The sequence below is a fragment of the Gavia stellata genome, chromosome 1 (genome assembly GCF_030936135.1).
Source record: "Gavia stellata isolate bGavSte3 chromosome 1, bGavSte3.hap2, whole genome shotgun sequence".
NCBI lineage: Eukaryota > Metazoa > Chordata > Aves > Gaviiformes > Gaviidae > Gavia > Gavia stellata.
In genome coordinates, this window is record NC_082594.1 from 97,833,438 (window position 1) to 97,856,750 (window position 23,313).

General features: G+C 37.2%; 1 protein-coding gene across 2 annotated transcripts in view; it reads right to left on the reverse strand.

Annotated features, from left to right (window-relative positions):
• Positions 1 to 23,313, reverse strand: part of PKNOX1 (PBX/knotted 1 homeobox 1) — a 42,194-nt gene that overhangs the window by 11,484 nt on the left and 7,397 nt on the right. For both annotated transcript variants that reach the window (XM_059816248.1, XM_059816256.1), the window contains exons 2-5: positions 19,325 to 19,408; positions 14,580 to 14,681; positions 11,741 to 11,868; positions 10,390 to 10,561 (exon numbers count right to left, since the gene is read on the reverse strand). In XM_059816248.1, coding sequence (XP_059672231.1) covers positions 10,390 to 10,561; positions 11,741 to 11,868; positions 14,580 to 14,630 — 351 coding nt within the window. In that variant the 5' untranslated portion in view covers positions 14,631 to 14,681; positions 19,325 to 19,408. The remainder of the gene's footprint in view (positions 1 to 10,389; positions 10,562 to 11,740; positions 11,869 to 14,579; positions 14,682 to 19,324; positions 19,409 to 23,313) is intronic.

The following is a 23,313-nucleotide window of genomic DNA, read 5'->3' on the forward strand; positions in this document are numbered from 1 at the left end:
TCAAATATGTACATAACACATTGGCAAAGTAATTACTTACTTTATTTTTCATACAGCATGCCATCCCCAACATTTACTTGCTATGCTTGATCTCCAGGAAAAACATTATTTGGAAAAAATTGTCCTATATGAAAGCTCATTTACCTGGCCAGAGCACTGAATCCAATAACCAGAAATGATAGCTTACTAAGTAATCCACTTGTTACTTCTAACTAAAGAAGCCAACTGGGAGCTGAAGTTGCCTTTGTTCAAAGCACCTGAAGGAGATCAAGGCAGGCAAACTTCTGGGTGTGCTCCCCTCTCCACCATGACAGCTTCAGCTTTCACTGTGACAGATCTTTTCCCTGTTTTTTCAGTAGAAGCTATTCCAGCTGCATGACACTCACCCAGAGTACAAAATTGTATGTTAAAATAAACACGAGAAAAAACCTGAAGTGATAACAAAGAAGGAAATCTTATCCCTTCTCGGGGCTAAAAAGAAAAAAAAAAAAAAATACATGCATCTTTAAAAGCACAGCTGCAGAGAAATCTGAGCTGTAGACTTGAGGCAGTTGATCCAAATTAAAATCTGGTAACTCTTATGACCTATGACACCAAAAGCCTTTGAAATAATAAGTGCAATGGCCCAGCACTGAGGTATATAAAACAGCGATCTTTTAAACAGCAACCACTGCTGGGGGCTGTTTTAGACTGTGTTTAAGTACCTCTAAATACAACCAAGTTAAATTATGGAAATTTAACTAGATTTTAACACAAAACAAAGGTCATCTATGTTTAAAGATATTCTGCTCCTTTCAGTATTATTAACAATTGTTCTGTAATACTGCAATGGCCAAAGAGTTTTGGAGACAAAAAAGCTTAAATTGTAAAATTCTTCATGTGTGGCAGACCAACACAGACCACATATATTAGTGAATGCCTTAAACATTCAGCTAAAACGGACGTCACAAAAATATGCCTTTAGGCACATAATATTTGACTGTATTAGTGATTAGTTTTGCTCAGTCAGGAGGGTGGTTTTTTTTCTTAAACTATTACCCATATTTATATTATTTATTTATCTGCATTTGTTTGGAGGAAAAATGAAAGTCCTTTCTTCAGCTTAGATTTAATTTAAATTGATGGTTAATTCAATTTTCACTTCAAGTATCAAAGTCAAAATTAACCATAAAACAAGAATTAGTAACACTATCCATTTTTCTGCCATGCATAGTCATACTACTCTTCCAGGAAGCTGTGCTACTGGGGTTAGGAAGGCAAACAAAACTTTGTAAATATGCCATGCCTGTCACCAGGACTTATTTACTCATTTACAACTACACTAATTGTGACCATATGGCTCCTGCTCTCTTGCAGCATGGGTGGACCAAATTTAAATTTAAATTTGTTGGCAGAAGTTCACTTTTTCCTTGAAACTAAACAAAAAAACACCAAACAAAAAAAGAACTCCTGATAAAGTCACCCATGTTGAACAAATATAATACAAAGAAATCTTTTCATACAGATCACAGCAGCAGTAATATTTCATTCCTATGTTCTTAAAAGGCACACCTTAAAAATCTATAACAACCATGTTTTTGTTATTTAGTGCTACTGAGTAGAATATGCCACAGAACAATGAATTTTTATAACCCACTTGATAAAGCCTTTTCAGCTGTAGAAATAAACCTGGAGCATCATTTCACAGAAATGCACAAAGACAGAAGTAACCATGAGATATATGTATATTGTTGAAACTGTTGTAAATAAAGATAATGGTAAACTATTAAGCAGAGAAAGGAAGATTCTTGAAAAACTGCCAGTTCTTGCTAAAACTGCTATCCAGAGCATATTCACATATAAATATATCGTATATTAAATTTGGAGACATCTGTAGCCCTAAAAATGCTTTGGATTGTGCCTGCGTCCTGCCTTTTCAGTGCCTCAAGCACATGGTACAAAGGGCACAGAAGACACTATGCACTGCCTTAGTCATAATCCCCAGCTCACCTTTATTTATCTAAAACAAATACGCACAATTTTTTACAGATTTCAGGGCACATAACATAAGCATATAGCAAATACATAAGTGGACAACATATATGAAAGAACCTCCATATACTGATGAGTGATCTTTGCACTCAAATGAGTCTTCTCATTTGCAAAAAACAAATTAAATATGTACATTCACAGCTCACCTACCTTCCTGAGCAAATCCTTCAGGGGAAGAACACAAACTGTGGGAAAGGGGGTATTGTTTTCATTTGACAACCTCTCTCACCTATTTTGAGTCCCCAGCTACAAGACATAGCTAGGGAAGGTATGACTAGAGGTTTATGAGACAGTTCTGAACATTACAATAGTAAGAACACTTTTCAGAAATGCAAAAGCATGGCTTCTTCACTCGAGAATATTCAAATGACATCAGCTGGCTTCACCACTACAACTTTTCCTGACACAACTAAAAATTCAATAGGATAGTCTTTGAGAAGAGGGTACTGAACCAAAAATCCTTACCCCAAATGAAACAAAAAACCCGGGGGTCTTCAAAAAAGGCAGTGTCCTGTTCAAATACAAAAGTAAGAGTATATTTAACACCCCATGTTTTGTATTGTTTCCAGACTTGATAAAGCCATACATAACCTGCTCTGACTTCACAGCTGACCCCACTTTGTGCAGGAGGTTAAGACTACAGACCTTTTGAGCTTTTAATCCAACCTAAATCACCCTACAGCCCTATGAATGCAGGGAAATTAAAAAAGCCATCCATATATGGGAAGAATTTACTCTGAACAGAAGCTATACAAGAGGTAGGAACCATCCTGAGACAACATGATATTTCTTCAGTGGTTGGGTTAACAGTAAGCAGCAAAGAAGCGTTAAGTACTGAATGCCTTCAGGCATAATGTAATCTGTGAAAGGTCTAAAAATTATCTGCAAACACTCATGCTGAACAACTTCTTAGACAGAGGAACCTGTCCATGTAAGCCCTAAGCACAAAAGGATACTAATAGAGAACAAACAGAAGTTAGTTTATTCTTTCATTCCAAGATCTGTTTTACCTGCAAAAATGAGCTAGAGATGTCAAAGGGTAAGGGGCAGAAGGTGAGGAGCTCCAACAGATGATACTCCATATTACAGGGATACAGCTGAGCACGCTTCCAGAAAGAAGCATGTGCACTCAGGAACCTCTGGCTAGCAACACACACCACCAAGATCTGGTTCTTAACAGCAAACACATCTCTTCTGGTATTGATGCTTGATATAAGGACTAAGATGGATGCAAAGTAACAATCCAAAAAGATAAGGAGGAAGTTAATGCTCTGGGAAAGAAAGCATGCTTCCAGTCTAGTAAGTAAAACATGAGCACAACCCCCAGCTTCCACTTCCTTCCCACAGGGACTAGGATTTGAAAAGGGGAGGTCTGCAGCGCTTCTTGCAGCTAATCAGCACTTGCATCAAGTTCAGAGAAGATCAGTGAAGACATGGACAGCATGAGTGATCAAGAATCAGAAAAGAGAACAAAATTGTCAAAAACCAGAAGATCCCTGTAGAAGACATTCCAAGATAGAGGATAATTCTGGCTCCAATAATATGCTGTGCCATGCACATCTGTAAGAGCTAAATATTTACTGCAAAAAAATCATAAACTTATACCTCTCTCTTTTACCTCCCTGAATGGTCTAACCTGCATAGTCAGAGCCAGTGAAGTTGGAAGGGAAAAGTTTCAAAGTTCTGTTTGCAGACAATAGTTCCTGAAAAGCAAACATGTACCTACCACAGAAAACCCACTTTCTTTGTGTATTTATTAGGGTTGGACTGGAACTCCTGGGAGAGTTTCAGTCCAAAGACAACCACCTCTTCTGACTGGAAGATGAACCTGCATTAAAAGTAAAGACATACCTAGAATGTCAAGACTTCTTAGATGTCAGGGCAAGCTGGTAAAATCTGTCCAGGAGCTAGCACTGAAGCGTCTCAGTTTCCTTTCAACAGATCTTAGAATTGAACTTCCCATTTTCCTGCGATATGCTCTTCCTTGGAAGGAAAAGAGGCATCTTACACACCTCTCAGACAAAGGAAGAGACAACAACTGAAACTTCATGCTTCAGGGAAGCCATAACACAGTTTTGTGGGTCTTTTAAGTGCTGCAGGTTTTGAACACAAACCATTGCTAACTCTTTTACATGAATGCACATATAGAAAAAGAATAGGAACATAGCAATAAATAAAATAAAAAATATGCTTAATCCAGGTAATTTCACAGAGTACCTTAAAAATTTATTTAAGGGAAAAAAACCTTCCACAAGAAAGTGCCATTTTTTCCACCTCTTTCCAAATTCTTACAATCTATTCTGAGAAATTCTCGCTCTTCTAAATATGCAGAAGCCTAATACCAAAGTTCTGACCCGATCCAGAAGCCATCAATATTTATAGAAATGTTCCCATCCATTTCACTGCAAACACCCTATTTTGACAATGTGTCTGACAAAGTCAGACTTGGGGAAGACACTGCAAAAGTAAAAGGCCTAGTAACACTATTTCTGTGTTGACCATAACCCTTTGCCATGCTGCTTCAAGATCACCAACTGACGCTGTTGGAATGGTTAACTAGAAAGAATGGAATCCCTCCATCTAAATAATAAAAAAGGATTGAAACTTGGTTTACAGGCCAGGCTTAGCAATATATGGATATCCTTAAAATTAAGTCTCAGGTGGATGCTACCTGTATTTCCCAGTGCTGAAATCCTTTATACTACTAATGCAGGAAACCACCAATTAATTTAGAATGGGAACCGTAATACCAAAGTAACAAGGTAATCTAGACCATAGCTTACTAAGAGCTACTCAAGTTAGAACAACCTTACACTGCTCTTAATGAACTTCCTTTCTGGTCAAACTAATATAATGCCTGTGCCATCCAGATTAACATTCTGTGGTCCTCTGGATGAAAACCAAACTTTTCCTTTGGAATATTCAAGGCATTTCAAGTGAGTGTGCAATGTGAAACATTGCCAGGATTGTAAGAGGCTCTACAATCAGTATCTGTGACCCTTCACAATTTCTGTTATCTAGTCAATTAGCCTACAGGCAGTATGGAGCCTGAAATGATACTCTGCTGTTTCGGAGCCATTAGTTTAAGCTCCATCACAAAAACTGTGCAGTGTAGTTGAGTTCTACATGCCACTTCCAAAAAAGAGTAAAAGGAAAACCAAAAGAAGTAAAAGGAAAAAAAACTGGAACAGCTGAATTAGTGGCCAGTTTCCTTACTGTAGGCAGGTCTGTGACTCTTTTCAGATAGGACTTGAACTTGGCTTTTTGTAATACTGTAACATTCAATTCATCTCAGTTTAGCTCTGGCTCCAGGTTGAACGATTGCTACGGAGCAAGCATTTACAACTTATTTGTTTGCTTCTGCTGGGGTCAGATAAGACCACAGGTGGAAAGCAAGCAGTTGTCTACCCTACCTGCTCCACCCTTCTGGCTTGTACTAATTAGCAGTCTTCACTAGCTTCTCCTTTCAAGTGAATGGTTGATTTAACATTGGAGTTAAAAAGGGAGGGACAGCAAGAACAGAAGACATAACAAAGGTGCTCAATATCAGAATCCCTCTCTACTAAAAAGAGATTTTTAATCTCTATAAAAATGTATGTATCTATGTGACACAAGGCAGAAAAAAATGCTCAGCTACAGCCTTCTCTGTGCAAGCACCAGTATTTCAAGCTGAAGAAGAGACTGAAACCCTTACTAGCTGTTTCACAACTTGACAGAAACTCTTCTGCTCATTGCCCCTGACAAAATGAACAGCCTGTCAGTGTCAGCTGTTCAGAGTCCCCAGCCTTCAGGACAGGCAGAGGACAAGTTGCACTCAGATTTCATTTGGTATCTAGTAATAGAAAGTCATGGCTAACAATACGACTACAGAACAGGAATTCAAAGCCAAAGATTTTTGATTTTGCAATGTGGTTCCAGTTTAAGATAGTACTGACCTCAGCAGGCACAGAATACAAGACATATACTTCCTCATCCATCTCAAGCAAGAACAGCCAGATTTTTGCAGCCCATCAACAAAGGTGAATACCACATAAACCAAGAGACTCTGTCACCACTAAAATCACAAACAGGTCAATCAGCAGGAAGGACTATTTGACCACAGCAGACCCATCTACAACCAAAGTAAGCTAGATCTGAGAGAATGTTTGTGTACAACCAAAAGCATGTGAAGCAGGCCAAGGCATGCAGGACCTTTGGGAAACTGATCTTTGAAGGCTCACGGAAACCACAGAATAGCTGAGGTTGGAAGTGACCTCTGGAAGTTGTTTAATCCAACCCCCCTTCTCAAAGCAGGGTCAACAAGAGCAGGTTGCTCAGGGCCATGTCCAGTTGGGTTTTGACTGTCTCCAAGGATGGAGACTCCACAACCTCTCTGGGCAACCTACTCCAGTATTCAATCACCCTTACAGTAAAAATGTTTTTTCTTATGTTTTAATGGAACTTCCTGTGTTTCAATTTATATCCCATTTCCTTTTGCCCTTTCACTGGGGACCACTGAGAAGAGTCACAGAGTCTGTCTTCTTTATTCCCCCATTAGGTATTTAAATACATTGATTATATCCCCCCAAACCTTCACTGCTACAAACTAAACAGGCCCAGCTGGCTGAGCCTCTCTTCATATGAGAGATGCTCTAGTTCCTTAATCATCTTTTTTGGTCCTTTGCTGGACTCACTCCAGTTATGTCTATGTCTAGTAGTGGGGAGCACAGAACTGTACCCAGTACTCCAGACACGTCTCACCAGTGCCAAGCAGAAGGAAAGGATCACATCCCTTTACCTGCTGACAATGCTCTTCCTAACACAGCCCAAGTATGTCACATTTCTTTGCTGCTCATATTTGGCTTGATGTCCACTAGGACTGTCAGGTCCTTTTCCGCAGAGCTGCTTTCCAGCTGGTTAGCCCCCAGAGTGTACTGGTGCACGGGATTATTCCTCCCTAGGCACAGGACTTGGCATTTCTCTCTGTTGAGCTCCATGAGATTTCCGTTTGCCTATTTCTCCAAAAGTGACAAAGTACTTCTGAAAGGTGGCACAGCCATCTGGTCATCAGCCACTCCTTCCAGTTTTGCGACATCTGCAAACTTGCCGAGGGTACACTCTGTCCCATCACCCAGGTCATTAATGAAGATGTTAAACAGTATTGGTTCCAGTATCAATCCCTGGAGTACACCACTAATGACTAGCCTTGAACTGGACTTCATGCTGCTGATCACAATCCTTTGAACCCAGCAGTTCACCCAGTTTTCAGTCCATCTCACTGCTCATTTATCTAGTCCATATTTTATCACTTTGTCTATGAGAACATTAGTAAGGCTTTTGACGTTGTCTCCTATAAAGTCAAGATAAACCACATCCATTGCTCTTTCCTCATCCACTGAGCCGTAACTACTACATTCCAACTATTAGGTTTCAGATGTGGTTCTGAAAAGAAGTTGGGGTTGGAGAGATAAGGGAAAACAGTATATTTGTGTTGAATTCAGAGAGTTACAAAGGAAGAAAATAACCTGAGGCTTAGCAAGTCAGCAGACCTGCTTCATGCAGAACAGAACTAACTCTCGTTTTTGAGTTAAGTATTGGAGGCAAGTATATTCAAAACAGTCTTTGAAGAAAGAGCAACAGAAAACTTTATTGATGTCTTCAAATTCACATCTGATGTGCAAGCAGCACTCTGGAGGTGTCACTGATAGCCGTAACAAAAACCAAACACATTACAGAGTGAAAGAGATAAAGAAAGAAGCAATTCCAAAATTATAAACATTCCTGGTAGTCATCTTTCTAGATACCTGCTCTGGCGGGGGGGGGTGGACTAGATGACCTCCAGAGAGGTCCCTTCCAACCCCTATCATTCGGTGATTCTGTGATGCCTGGGTCAAACCACAAGATCCTGAAACTGGTATGTTATTTGGATGATTCTGTGTGCAATTCATTCTTCAACAAACAAAGGTCCGACAAGATTTTGTACATGTGCAAATTAGCACATGATGAACTGCAGTTTCTAGCCTGGATTTAGTCTTCCTCAGAAACTAATGACTCTTGAAAATGTATTTATCTCCTTCTCCTTCAATAATGTACTTTCTCCCCCACCCCCCCACCCCCCTTCAAATTTGCCCAAGTGCTTTCCTGTTCAAGAAAGATCTAAAATGATGGTACCAGTGGCCCTCAATCTCCAAGGATTTTTGCACCCCAATGAAACAGTCATACTCTTCACAGACAGACCATCTCATTATAAACATTCTGAAGTACTTATTTCTGCTTACAAAAATTTAAGACAATCATTATATTGTGCTACAAGTATTTCATAAATGTAGTATCACACCACTCACATTTCAAATAAAAAAATTAAAAAAGCAAAGCACCCCACACCACTGCTGCTCACACTAGGGCAGTAACTAAAGAAGAGAATGATTGTTTATTTCCCCTTGCCTTTTTCTTCTTTCATATTCTATTTTCAATTCCTACAGTGACAACAGTCATTCTGCTACAGGGTTTATTCGTGGAACTGTTTTAGTAGGTATGTCAATACTTCTTTCTACTTAGAAAACTAATTCACTGTCTATATCAGTTAGTATTTCTCAGGTGAGCTGCATCAAAATTTGCCTACAAAGATCTAATGATTAAGATATTAAATTGAGATTTGGGGGTTCAATTCTGTTCTAGTTGTAACTCTGGTCAAAGTGGCCAATGCCTGTTCTTCACTGATAAACTGAGAATCTTTATACTGAAAGTATCGTTATGTATCATATTATGCATCCTCCTTTAGCTGCTTTCCTGTCATTCTGAGGGGCATCGTGTTAGAAGATGACCCAAAAGAAAAACCTTATTTGAGCCTCAAAAAGTTTCCAAACTGAAAACAGAAGTTTCTCTAAGGCAAATAGCTCCCCAGCCAAAGCTGTAGGAGAACTTTTTGAAAGCACTCTTGTAGGTGGATTAGTGCAAAGTGAGTTGTGTTAACTTGATCCATCTTTGAAGAAGATTTAATCTAAGGTGACTTTATATTTACATAGACTAAGAGCATTGATGCAATGCATTAAAATATTTCAATCCTGGGCACTGTAACCTACAGTTAAAAAGGTATAACAAGTAGCTGAGAAGGTAAATTTCTATGCCTTGCTCTAGAACATACTGTCTTCTGCCTTCTTTACTCTCACAGTGATCTAATGATACATAGAGACTCTTGTAGCTTTATTTTCCATGACACTATTTAAATACTATCTTCCCAGAACTTAAGTACACTAACGATTGGTCATAAAGTGCTTGGAAAGAAATCAAGTTATGCAAAATTACTATTTAGGCTGCTTGCAAAAGCAGTCAAAATTGACCCCTTTTTTGCGACAATATGTGCCCCTCCTAACATGCTGTTCACTGCAACGCTCCTGCCAATTCTAAACCGCATCTTAGATTTATTTCTTGTTTAAGTCTTGGTTTTGTTTAAGGGTTTTCTCCAAGTACATTACTGTAGCCTCCCACACAGCATATTATTTGTCCACACAAATCTTTCTACATACCAGCTTTAAGACATTACCATTTCTGTTGATTACAACTTCCCATCAATTTAGTTTTGTCTGTGAACTTCAATATTTTAAGTAGTCTTTTCTCCTATGAGGTAAACTCAAGGATGAAGACTTGTTTTCTTACTCAGTCCCCTTAAAGGAACAGGTTTTCAAAAATGAAACAAAACATTTGACCCCTATAATTCTAACACTCTTAAATATGATAAAATCTAGTTGCAACATGACTCTAAAGAGATGAAGGCAGGTAGACAGTTTAGAAACTAGCATGCCAAGACAGGTGTTCTCTAGAGATGTGATTCAAGAGGGAGACTAAGCGACTGGGGAAATCATAGCTTCATCACGGGAACAACTTTCAGAAAGCCTAAAGGAGACAATGGCACGTAAGAAAAAAATTGTATATGTTAAAGAGTTTCTAAGCTCATCTTATAACAGCTCTTCTTCCACATTAACTAGATGAACCCTGATTAAAAAAACAGCTGGAAAAAACTTACATTGATTACATGTTTTTGATAAACATATGTTACACACTTGACACCCTAAAACTGATTTGCAGAGTCAACCTGGCTATGGCAAGCATATGTTTCTGTTCATCTCCAATACACTGATTTCAGCCAGTTTAGAATGGGAAACAACTGTGAAGGGCCCAACATAAGTTTACAGGTAAGAAGGGAAAAAAGGGGTCAGAAGAAATTTTTTAAAAATGTTTCTCAGCATTAACATGAAGGAGAGTCTCTTGTAGGAAGAAGAATGTGAGGAGAAACTATGAGCACCAGTTGAGATCAGAAATTAGGAAGAAGATGCAAATGCGGTAATTGTTTCAGAAATAAAAGAAATAGCTTATACTTACCAAATTATCCGTTTCTGGATCTTCACAGAAAAAGGGTTTTCCTTCTTTCTCCTGCTTCCTTACAAAGTTTTCAATATCTACATCAAAACTAGCAGAAGTTGTGCCTTCTGAGCCTTGGGTAGATTGTTCACATTTTTCAAATAATAGTGCTAACAGGGGAAATAGTGGGTGCCTAGAATAAAAGTTAAAATACGTGAATAAGTATTTTCGCTTATATGTACACCACTGAAAAGTAAGACATCTAGGCTCACGTTTAAGTTAACAGTCACTCATGTAAGAAACAGAAAGACAAGTCTTGTAAGAGACTGCATATAACACCATTGGCTATAGCAAAACATGATGAAAGTTTGGGGTTTTTTCATTTTGATTTACCACACACTCTAGAGGAAATTAAAGCAGTAAAATATGTATATTTAAATAAAGAGAACAATCACAAGGTAAAAAGCTATGACATACTATTTAATTCATTGTAATTAAGTGGCAAGAGATACGTTAATACAGCGTGTTAGAAATGAGGATTAGGATTTAGAAATAGGATGAATGCAGACTTAAATTATGAAATAAAGTCTGATAAAATTAATTTATTCTTCAATGTGGGCCTTATTTATACATCACAAATAACTTTACAGAACTGAGAATAGTATCCAGGCTGTATTCAGAGGCCTCCTATGAAATCATGCTCAGAGTAGAAGATGATTTTGTTAGCACAAGTTTGTAAATGAGTGAATACATCTTTCTGCTTCAGGTTTTTGTTTTGGTTTTTTGTTATGGTTGTTTTGAGTTTTTTTTGTTTACCTGCAAACTGTTAATAATTATGTCTTTATAAAGCACTTAAAGTGAAAGAACACGTAACCTCATAAAAACTGAGCATGCTGCTTAGCACAGCACTTAACACTGGAAAAATCTCAAATTACTGTGTTTATACATCAACATTTAATCCAGTTTGAGCTAATTACTGGGTAACAGATTGTTATGCCTAAAGAAAAGGGAGTAAAGATCGACCTAATTACAATAAAAATAACATCTCACGTTAAAGATAAAAACTACAGTATAACAAATAGTGAGCATAGTTCAACAGTCTGAGTAGCTTGCTAGATTTCCCTTGTGCTTTAAAGGCAGCCACCTTTAAAATATCCTTTAAAATCATGCTGAAATTGAAGAATCCCACAATAAAGGGAAGGTTTTATTGGCTGAAGACTGACAGTGAGGCTAATTTGATCTCATTCTTTCCCTGCAAACTACTGAGACAGCTAGCCAAGAGATCATCCAATTTTAAGCTACTTATTATTAACAACAAAAAAATTCCTCTGTTCTTTACCCTTCAAAAGACAGAACATGAGTCCATTACTACCTGTAAATGGCCTGCTTGTCTGCATCCATTGGAGTCTGAGATTCTACAGGGGCAGGACTCACCCCTTCTGCATCAGTTTCAGAGCAGTTGGGATCTTGTTCAGTTTTTAACTCTGTTACTACTTGCATCTGTAGAAAAAGAGTAAGTTATAAGTAAATCTGTATGCTTGACATAAAATAAGTGTACTGTTTTCTAAGGAAATGGCAATGCAAAGGGCTACTAAATTGCCAGAAGGTTGGTATGACTTGGCAGTTACACAAAAAAACATAGCAGTAACAAAACCCCTCTTTTAATCCTTGACACTTTTTGATGGGTAGTGTAAAGGTCACTTCAAGTTTCAGCACTGGGCTTTAAAATGGGAATGACAGATATTACTAAATTATTAAAGCATTTTGCCTCTGAAGTGGCTATTTTTGGAATAGGCTAGCAAAAAGTAGGAGGTTTTTTGCTCCAAAAAGTTTATGGTGATGTCTGCATAAAAAGCCTTCAGGATGAAAACAACAGAAAAGGAAGTTTCTACTCTTAAGTTTTCTTTCTTATTTCTTACTGTACATTATATCAAGATACTGAAGAAAAGGGATCCTTAAGTTTTTCTTGCCCATTAAAATGCACATTTTTCTTACAAAGAACTGAAATATTCTGTGTCCCTCCAGCCTTTCAATTATCAGGAGCATAACCTCCCCTAACCTTTACCACTCAAATTCACATATTGTAATAACAAATTATTTTAGGAATATCAAGCTACTGGAGAAAACAGCAGTTAACTGCTTCTACAAATCCATTTAACACACAGTTACACAATCTGCCACCACTGGAAAAAACAACATAGAGCCATAGCTTCTACCGAGCACCTCCTAAATTGCACTAGAGCCCAGTAATGCCTTTGAGGTGCTTTGAAGGTGTTGAAAGTGGTTTTCCCCATCACCTCCAGCTAAATATCTTTTAGACTAACAGGTCTTAAAGGAACCTGACCTCTGAAAGTCATAGTTTCCACCCCCCAAGCCAAACTCCTTGGGTTTCTCCCCTTTGAGCACTGGGAACATCTGTACAAAGACAAGAAATCACTGCAATCTTTTTTTTCCTACTTTAACCCTAACAAGTTTTATCTCGAGTAGAGGACAGACACTGTTCTAGGTATCACCAGGCAGCCAGAATTGACACCTGCAGAAAGCAAGTATACAAAATGCAATTCTCTGCCCTCTTTTCCCATGAGATATGCGTATCGCATCACTCACAGGAACCCTCTGAGAGGAGAGCTGGCCTCGAGAAACTATTAGAGAACCTGACTCCGACAAAATTTAATCTATTTCCACACAACATAAGCAAAAGGAATTTATACTATTCCCAACAAGAAGTCTGGGAGAACCAAAAGGTTTGTGCTTTATTACCTGTCAGGGCCAAGCCATCTCCTAGCAAAATCAGAAACAGAAAATGCCAGCATATCCCACCCAACAGAGCAGCGTGCCTTGCAAAACGCTTCCTCAGCAAGCATAGATGATTTTAATCCAGAATGCTTGCAAAAAAGATGCAACTAATAGACTCATTTCTCAGCTAATGACAAGAAGGAGGAGCAAAATAAAAGGGGATGACTCATGTAAATGATTATAAATGTTGAGCCATACATCTGCAGTTTGAAGGGAGAGAGCATGTTCAGTTAGAGCTGTATCTCACTAGAAGGAGGAAATAGCTCACTCAAAACTGCAAGCTATTTTCTGTGGGCCATTTCCTAACTACAAAAGCAGCAGGCACCCAAATTTCCAGTCTGTCTTGGTCACTGAGAGCTTAAAATACAAAACAAACAGAAAGAAAATGCTTCCTCCCAGCTCGTTCTTTACAAAAACATGTATTGCTTTCACTGACGTGTCACAGGATGGCATGTATTTGCCGGGGGAATAAAGTAAAAGATGTAAGGTAGGTGAGAGGAGAGAGAGAAATTAGAATTGCAATAAAAGAAGCAAGCAACAATCAATAATCCCAGACTGCATTCAGATAAACGTCTTTTTATAAAAGATGGGAAAGTTGCTGTTTTTCTTCTGACTGTTCGCCACTGTTGCCATCTGCTGACAGAAGTACTTCTATTTACTGCTTAGGGCTGACACAGTAACGTAAAAATGGGTCTTCAGAGTACAGGCCACCAGCATGACTTGTCTCCAGTTAACAGTATTTTAATTTAGCAATTCAAATTGTTGCAATATACAGCCTGTTGTACAAAAAAGAAACATCATGACCAGACGTATCTGAGTATGTTTCATTATTCTAGCTGTTAACAGAAATAAGAAACTGGAAGCCCACTGAGCAGCTTTCTAATTAGCAATTCTAATCAATAACCTCATTAAAATGAATTCAAGTATTTTACCAATTTTCAGCCTGCAGCATAATTACATCAACTTAAATGTAGTCAAAGTAGCATAGAATTCTAGATAACTACATTTATCCTTCACCTGCTCAAGACCAACAAGTCTATGACTGCGTAAACGTCACCTATCTATTGTAACTGCAGACACGTAAGAACACTGAGGTAGCATATACACAAAATATTACGGATGCCCATTTGCCTTTCCTAAAAATAGAAACACTACAGCACACCCTAGGGCAGATTCAGAAGAAAACCCCTTATCTAACCATTCTTCCAGAAGTTAAGCAAAGTCACGCAAAGATTAGCTAAACCACTAATAAGTATCCAAGTATTAAAGAATAGCAGCTTATCACTTTAAAGATCTTGTTTTACAAACAAGAACAGATACTTAAACAATGCCAAAGCAGGCATTAAGGAAAAGCTCACTACCTTTTTTCTCTTGCTAACTGTATTTAGTTCATAGAGAAAGAAAAACACACCTACCTGTTGTCCATCTTGATAGTTGTCTATACTTAATGTCTGTGTTGCCATCATGGTTAATAAAACGTTTATTATGTCAAATCATCATAAGTCTGAACAAATATTCTTTAAGGAAAAAAAAAAGTAAGTTACAAAAGTGACCATTTAGAATCCAGTTCTAAGAGATGAAAAAAAAGATAAAGATTTATGCACACCTCTGCCCAAAAAAATCAGCAAGTTTATTGACAATGACAGGTACGTGCATTTTCTCAAAAAAAAAAAAAAAACCAAGTTGGAAAATGCAACAGGTTTCATCAGCAAAAAGTTCATTGTATCATTTTATATTTCAATATAAGATTTTTAGTAAGAGGCTGAGGTTCTTTTACATTCACAAACATCAAGTAAACTTTTTATTTTTGCACTACTTAACTGACTGATTCTAACGTAATACATAAAATCTAGAAACGAGCAAAGATTTATGTCTCTCCATTTTGAAAAGGCTAACAACACATTAAGCATTACTGTAACTGAAATAATAATAGTCTACAACCAATGAACCAAATGTAGAAAGTGTTAAGGAATACCCTATTTACTTATGAGTATGAATCCCAGATTCTAAAGTTAGGGCCTGAAATTACTTTTAGAAACGGAAGTCTCAAATCACTTCTGACATCAGGAATCTACCATCCAAGTCATTTAAGGCTCAACAAAGAATGAAACAATATCTAACAACTTTTAAACAATTGGGCCTATGCGATTATATAGTTTCAACAGTGACCTAGGAATTCAGAAGTATCATTTTCATAGACATTTGATACTTTGGGAAATAGTAATTTTAATACGATTTGTAAGAGAAGTAAATTTATGTATGTTATTCCCTCTAAGCATTAGCTCGAGTTTGGTGCCCAGATGAGTTAACATTTTTTTTATGTTAGATATTCAGCAATTAAAAAAAAAAATAGCATAGCACCACCACCAGATAGAGCTTATCCATCAAATTACTAATTTACATTTCATTTTCTTGTCAGATTAGCAGCCATTACAACTGAAATCACATAATTCATTCAGCTATTACCATTAAATATTACCACAGAACTCAATTTTCCTTGACAATTATGAGTCCTAATGTTTAGCTACTATAAAAAACCCATTCATATTAAAAAAGAAGATAGAGCTCATGTCTTGAAAAAGATTACATCCAGGTATTAATTCCAGGTTTTTTGCTCCCTTCCACTTATGTCAGTTTCAGAGAACTAAGTATTAGAATTTTCACCAGTTTAAGATCTGAAACAAAAACTTTTTTCTTTGTAATGTGTTCAATCACTGTAAGTTTTTCAACTGTTTTGAAATCTTTCCTTCACCATGGCATACTACTACAGTATATGACCATTTTGAAGAGCAGTTTTTACATTTCTGGGTATTTTCCCCTACAGATTGTAATAGTCTCAAGTAAATGTTTCATTTAGGAAACACAGGAAAAATTTCAAGATTCCCTGCTTTGTTCACTTAACAGCTTCAGGCACAGAGACAAACCTAACTCCCCAGGACAAACCTCAAGCCTTACTTTGCATCAAGTTCTATTCAAAGTGCGATTCCTAGGCATTACTGCAGTTTCTTTATTTTTTTTTAAAACAGCTTTGAAAGACCAGAGAAGTTCACCAGGATGACGTAAGCATGACTTCCTTTACAAACGAGGTTATTGACTTTCACTCACTCATGCTTAAATGAAACGGTTACTTTTTGGGAGCCTATGCCGTTTTACACACAGAAAAGCATCTTGTGAACCACAAATATGAGCAGACAGAACAGAACTTGGTTCTGGCATTGGGTCATGTGCTTGCAGAGCTGAACAAGTTTCTATCTGTAGACAACATGCGCATATCATCTTAAGTAGCTTGTGGAATACTAGCTAAAAGGTATGCTACAGTTTGAGAACTCCTATGCTAAAAGGTGTTTATCTTAAGAATACAATTTACAGAGGAAAAGAGTAAAGATTGCATTTACAGTTTTTCTAATAGCTTTAATGAAAGTATTTTCTGGTTCTAGTTTGTCTATATTATAGTCTTTATAGAACTCCAGTATCTCTTTCTTTGAAAATCCAAAAATAGTACTGATTTCTCCACCAAAATAAAAAAAAAGTGACCGACAAATGTACTCACTGATAGAAGTACTTTAGATTTTTAACATTTTTTAATAGTTATGAATCACTTAAAGTTAAATCAGCACTTGCCACAATAGCAGAGTGAGATATCTTTCAAAATACTTTAAGGGGACATATTCTAAAACATCAGCCCTGTAAGCATTTGCCTTACGTTTGAACAGTTGTTTTCTTTCAAAAATGGTATCTTACAACCAGGGCATTAGTGTCTTTCTGTATTTATAGCACAAAAGAGCACACACAAAATGCTGCTTTTCTTCCTTCTCAAAAGGCACATTTAATTTCTGACTGTGATAGCCAAAGCACAGACCAGACTAACCTCAAAATAAAAGTAGAACAGTTGAACAGATCAACAAAGAAATAGTAAACACTATTCAGTGATTGTTTTAGGTGGTGAAGAAGTTCCTCACAAAATGCTGTTAAAGAAATTGTTTGGCTGTGGGAAAAAGATTAAGTTCTTAGTCAGAAAGGAGGAAATAAGTAGTACAACAGTTGTAGAAGAGGAAGAACATCTTAGAATTAAGCAAGGATGTGAGATCATATTAGTGACACAAAGAACAACGTGGAGAGGGAAGCAACAAAGATAACACACGTAAACTGGTGAAGACAATAGGACATGGCAAGAATTTCTGGAGAATCAGACAAGTGGACCAACCCTTCCTTCCAAATTTCCATAAGGAAGAGACATTCCACATCTGGAAATCCCTCAGGCCACAGGAAGAAAGAGGTGCACAGCTTTGAGCTAGATCCATAGATTATTTCATCAAAAAGGACTTTTGCCCTATTCTCTCCCAGGGGAATGGCCGGAAAGAATTCTACATGGGTATATCCTTTATTTCCCATATGAGCTTCCCCTCTGACTTATAATTACAGTAGAAGAAGATTAAGCTATTAGGCAAGATAGCAACTGATGAGGTTTAGTGAAGACAACTACTGCAAATCTAGAAGAACAAATTGAGCTAATCACACACTTAAATTGAGGCAATTAACAGAGGAATTACTTTGGTTCACTAAAGAGAAACATCTTCTCATTACCCAGTAGTGGTAAGAGAAAAACTATGTTAAACTTGAAGAAAAATAACTGAAAAGGTATTTACACATTTGGCTTTTATAACCTAATTTAGGATACAGCATCTAGTTCTAGTTAGGAGACACAGAGCCTAAGCAGATGTTCATTTCGCAAACAATGATGCTAGACAAAGTTGGTATCGCTCCCAGATGTTTATCACTGCCACCCTGCCAGAGCTAATTACTTCCACAGCTCTACCACTGAGCCCACTGAACACGTGAATGATTTCTGATCCTTTTTACATGAAGTCAGCTAGGCTAGTTCAACCCCCTGTTAAAGGTGGCTATGATGTAAACCAGCTGACTGTGTCTAAAGCACATTGCTGTGCACTCATACAACCCCTGCTCTTGGCTGACCTATTAGTGTGGTAATTTCTGGCTCATGCGTGGCAATTATCAACTCACAGCAGGACCATCTTTAACCAGCACAGCTATACCCAATACTCTATGGCCTAAGGTATCTGAAGTGGGCCTAAGAACACGACTTCTGGACAACTTAGCTTTAAAAATGCCAATTATTCTTTGTTAAAGAAATTGAGAGTAGAAGGAAAACTGTGCATTTGTGTTACATTCAGAGAGTTACAAATAAAACAAAAATAACCCAAGGCTGAGAGAGTCAACCAGTCTGCTTCATGCAGAATAGAATTAACTCTCATTCTATTTATTTTGAAAACAAAGTGTGAGGAAAACCCAAAGAAATGTTTAAGGTCATGTAAACTAGAAGCTGATGCATGAACTGCAATCAAAAACTCCATTGATATCTGTGGTGAAAGGGAATTCATAAAAGTATCTCATTCTGCAAAACAAAGCGAAAGGAAAAAAAATTCAAGCCTTTAATAAAAGTTAAGTATGAAGGTAAAACTCAGAGTAGAAAGGAAGCTAAATTAAGAGGGGTAATCATAATTAGAAGTGTGGAGACTTTGTGCAAGTTAAGGAGTATCTAAGGGAAGAGATTAAAGGTGAGCTGAAACGTACACAAAGAGATCACTTAACATACATTTCTCCTCACTTGCTCTACTTACTCTTTCATAATTAAGAGCAAAGGGACCACCCAGTAACATTAACATAAGGTGCAAGTAAGCTGTTGGAGTTCAGTAATATCATTTTTAACATATACAAGCTACAACAGATGTTTGTAAGAGATATAAATAGTTATGCTTCAGGGTATAAACCAACCACTAACTGTCTTAGGGTTGTGAAGAAACTACCTAACAGACTTGTTAACAAGTAATTGTTCCTTCTAATTTTCCCCTATACATGTTCCTTTGAAGTCCTTCAGAGAGAAATGGACGATTGGCAGATTCAGCATGGCTATTTGTTCATTCTTATTTAACATTAGTCCTGGCACTCACTCTGTAACACAGATCCTTATATTCACATACAAAGTTAAAAAGAAACAAAAATCAAAACAGCAAGCCTGTTGGACACACGAAAAGCATCTAGATCTGGCTTCACTTTTCATCAAACTACATAATGATATTTGCTTCCAGAGCACACTGCTTTCTAAAGGAGATAAAATATTGGCCATGAGAAAGCTGCTCACCCCTTTCCTTCAATGGGTTGAAGACGACATTATTTTGTTCCAGCAGAGTGAATCCCACTGATGTACAACGTAGAGGACAGAAACCTAAAAACCAACAGAGAAATATTTAGAAGGAGACAACAACATAGAACATATTTTCTTTAATCATAGTGTCTCAGAAAGTATTTTGGTTTCTTATGTGGTTCCCTCCCCAAGTTTAAATAAACTGACAGGATTTTTTTTTGCAGGTTTTGCAAAATTTTTTTGCATTTTTAATAATCTCTAATCACACCCACTAGCCCATGCTATTATTTGAACTTCCGCTCATCATATTCCATTCATTCTCCATATTTATCTTGGTCTTTGCTGACACCTCTAACAGAAGGCTACATTTGGACTGCTAACTCGCTTGCTGTTCAACCTTTGTATTTTACTCTCTGGCTCAGTATCTGTCTGCTTAGACTAGACTAGACACATCCCAAAAACAAAACTACAAAATGCAAATAGGAATAACTCATCAGTGTTGTAAAAATTAAGCATGAAACCAAGAAAGGTGAATTTTATTTTTTTTTATTTAAATCTCCTTCATAATCATGCTTTGATTTTACCATGGAACGTATTCTAATGATGGCTATGATCAAGTAATCTACTACATGATAAAAACTAACAGACTATAGGGAGGGGCACGAGCCATTGTTAGGATCACGTGTTCTGTGAAGACAGGTTCTGCTACAGAATTATTCAGCAATTTTAAAAAAACCTTTCAAAACATTACCACTTAAAATTACTTTAATTATATTTAATAGCATCTGTTTGATATATTAAAGCTACTTTTAAAAAGTAGTAATGACTGTGGAAGCAAAGTAGCAAAGATTGTGGAAATGTCTTTAGAAAGCACAACTGCTTAAAAAAGCCTGCAAAACTATCTCAGAGGAAGTTCCAGACACTAATGTTGCACAAAGGCCGTCTGAAATGATCTAATGGCTGTAACACAGAACTGAGATCTTCAATCAGATTATCTCCGTTTCTCACATAGACAAAGTTTCTGTGTTCCCAGTTTTGCCAACTGTGTAAGAACTGGAATGAAAGTAACTCCAACATTTTTGGAAGTGAAATGAAGTTGGTATTTGGATTTGGGAACAAAAATTTATCCATGCATAGTGTTGAACAAATGTTTTTCAGACAAGTTCACAGAAAAACAAAATGCTAAAGGTCACTCAATATAGACGCCATTTCTGGTTCATAAAAACCTAGCTCTAAAAGAGCAGGGAAGATACTCTGAGGAGTTATAAGGCAGTATAAGCTTCAGTCATTGGTTAGAGATGAAATACTGAGCTAGGAGGAGCTTCAGTCCAAACTGATACACCTGGTCTTGAAGCCTCAAGGGGCAGATAACACATTAAAAGTTCTTACCACTTTCTCTTAAACAGTCAAAGACCTATGTCCCTAAAGAATGCACTCACCTCATTTTTGTAACTTAATTCTGTTCTGGGAAGACAGTGTACCCTCTTACTCCCTTCTTCACACACTATTTATCTTCTATAATTTTGATACTCATTTTCACCCACCTCAACTTACTGGGCTATTTTCCAATAGAGGACTTCTCACTATGTGTAGCATCTTCCAAATGCAGGTCGCTGCTAGATAAATTGGGATGATCTATTCCTTGTCTCTGCTCAGACATAAAGAAGGACTACTTTCACCATTGCAAATTTGAAAAACCTGCTCTCTTCATTCAGAAACAACAGCAGCAAAGATCAGATTGTGCCACTGCTGCCAGATCTGGTCAATCAAAAGTATTTCATGTATGAAGAAGAAAGTAGCCCTTGCCTGCAAAGCCTTCTGCTGAAACTCTGGAAATAGACAAGTTTCTAGACAGATGAGATATTGAGGGCAGAAGGAAAGAGGTACTGAAGAAATGCAGGCCCAGGTTAAAGATGCTGCAGAGGAAAAGTTTTGGCTGAGAAGGAGCCAGAGGGTATTGCAGTCATACTGCCTTATTCCAAGAGACACTTAATTAGAGTCTACACTAAAACATATCAGACAAGGAAACAAGAGAGATTTGAGCTTGCATGTTATGTCCTCTTGCATATCCCAGTGGGGGCAAGAACAGGGAACAGATATACCTGTTAAAGGATGGAGACAATACCAAGGCACTGTGGAGCCCAAACTTGGAATTGCTATTGCCAATTTGGTTTTTTCCTTTTATTTCTCTTGCAGAGAAGCTTTAAAGTCATGTTATCATAATAAAAAAGATACTTAACTATGAATCCAAAACCAAGGGCAACTTGCTTTGTCACTTAAAAGGCTTATCACGACTGAAGTTTTTACTACAAAGTAAAATATGACCTTGCTCATTCAAGCGTAGAAGAACCCTCTGTTCAGTCATTCTCTTATTTGCATGTCAGCTAGTAAGAAACAAAGACTTGTGCATACATTCATATGTAAAAATATTAGCAGACATTAAGATCAAGATACATTTATATTTTTATAGATTCAAATAATAATAATGAAGCAATATGTAGAGTACATATGACAACATGCCATCAGGGATTCATTCTACCTTTGCTGCAGTGGTTACCTATCTCCATCAACCTGCCTGTGAAGAGACATTCAGTAAAATTGAGACAAACAAATCAATTAGAAGTTGATGCATACATGTTCATTAAAACTGTGCTCAGTGAAAATCTACTCCTCATTCAGCAGCAAGGTGGCTTCCATTTCCTCTACCTTATGTACTTACAAAGTATAGTAATTATTTAGTATATTATACTTTTAGAAAGATGATGTTCCTGTTCAGGAATATAATACCAGCCTCAGGGAGCTGCACTACGCAGATACAGCTAAACAGTTATTACACAACAGCTATGCTGTCAATTTCCCTGGGAGACAAGCCCTAAAAAGCCAGAAAACCAATTTTGGGCTGCTGTAAAATGATATTTACTTTGTGTCACTTCTTTCCCTTTAGTGTTCCGTGGTGCAATAAAGTTATTTATAGCTTAATCTTGATGAATATGAGATTACATTAAAAAACTGAATGCATATTACACTTTAAGAAACTGAAAATTAAAAATAAATTAATATCCACTACTAAGGTTAAATTTCTTCAGAAATACAGGCTACATTACAAGCTATCATCAGCCTTTCTTTGCCTACAGGATTTTGAAAATATTATTGAATAAAATTTTGAAAATTATATATACTACATAACACTGACTTTATTTGGCAAGACCTCTCCAACACTATATATACTGCTTTGTTGTCCCATTAATCTTGCATAGCATCCTCTTTTCGTATCATCCCATTTCAGAACTTAACAAGCCATACCAAGTATTTATATCACAGACTATCTTCCAAGCATCACCACACAATGTCACACAGCATGACAAACAACAAACCATCTCATGAAAAGATTTGTGTCCCTTCAGCAACACACTCTTTGTGTAAACTCTGCTTTCAGTATTTTAAAGGAATTCTGGAAATTCTCCTATTTGCACGTACCAAATATGAAAAAAGTATCACAAAAAATGTGTCACTTTACAAGCTAAAATTGCATGTGCCATAACTGATAAAATGGATATTAAGGATGCATAGGATAATATTAATTTCTCAAGGCACCACAATAAAAGCAGAATTAAGGGCACCTGGGCCTCTTGAAGAACTTCAGCTCCTTAATTCTGCATACATCCCTTGTGTTTACACCAGCATATTTCTTGGGAAGCATGCATAGTCATGGTTCATGTTCATGTAATCACCAATTTACCATAGCACTTCTTAACAAGGAAGATGAGAGTTCCTATCCAATCTAGTCATAAAATAATGTCACCTCAGTATTGCTTAAGTATCCTGCCTCCAGGTAGCTCTTGGCATTGCAGAAGGAAATACTCAGGTTGCTCTCCTACCTTCTGCAAAATGAAAACCTCATTAATAGAAATAAAAAATCGTTTAATAGAAATTAAACGATTCTCAAATTCAAGAAACCTCCTGCAACATCTCAATTTCTTCTACCC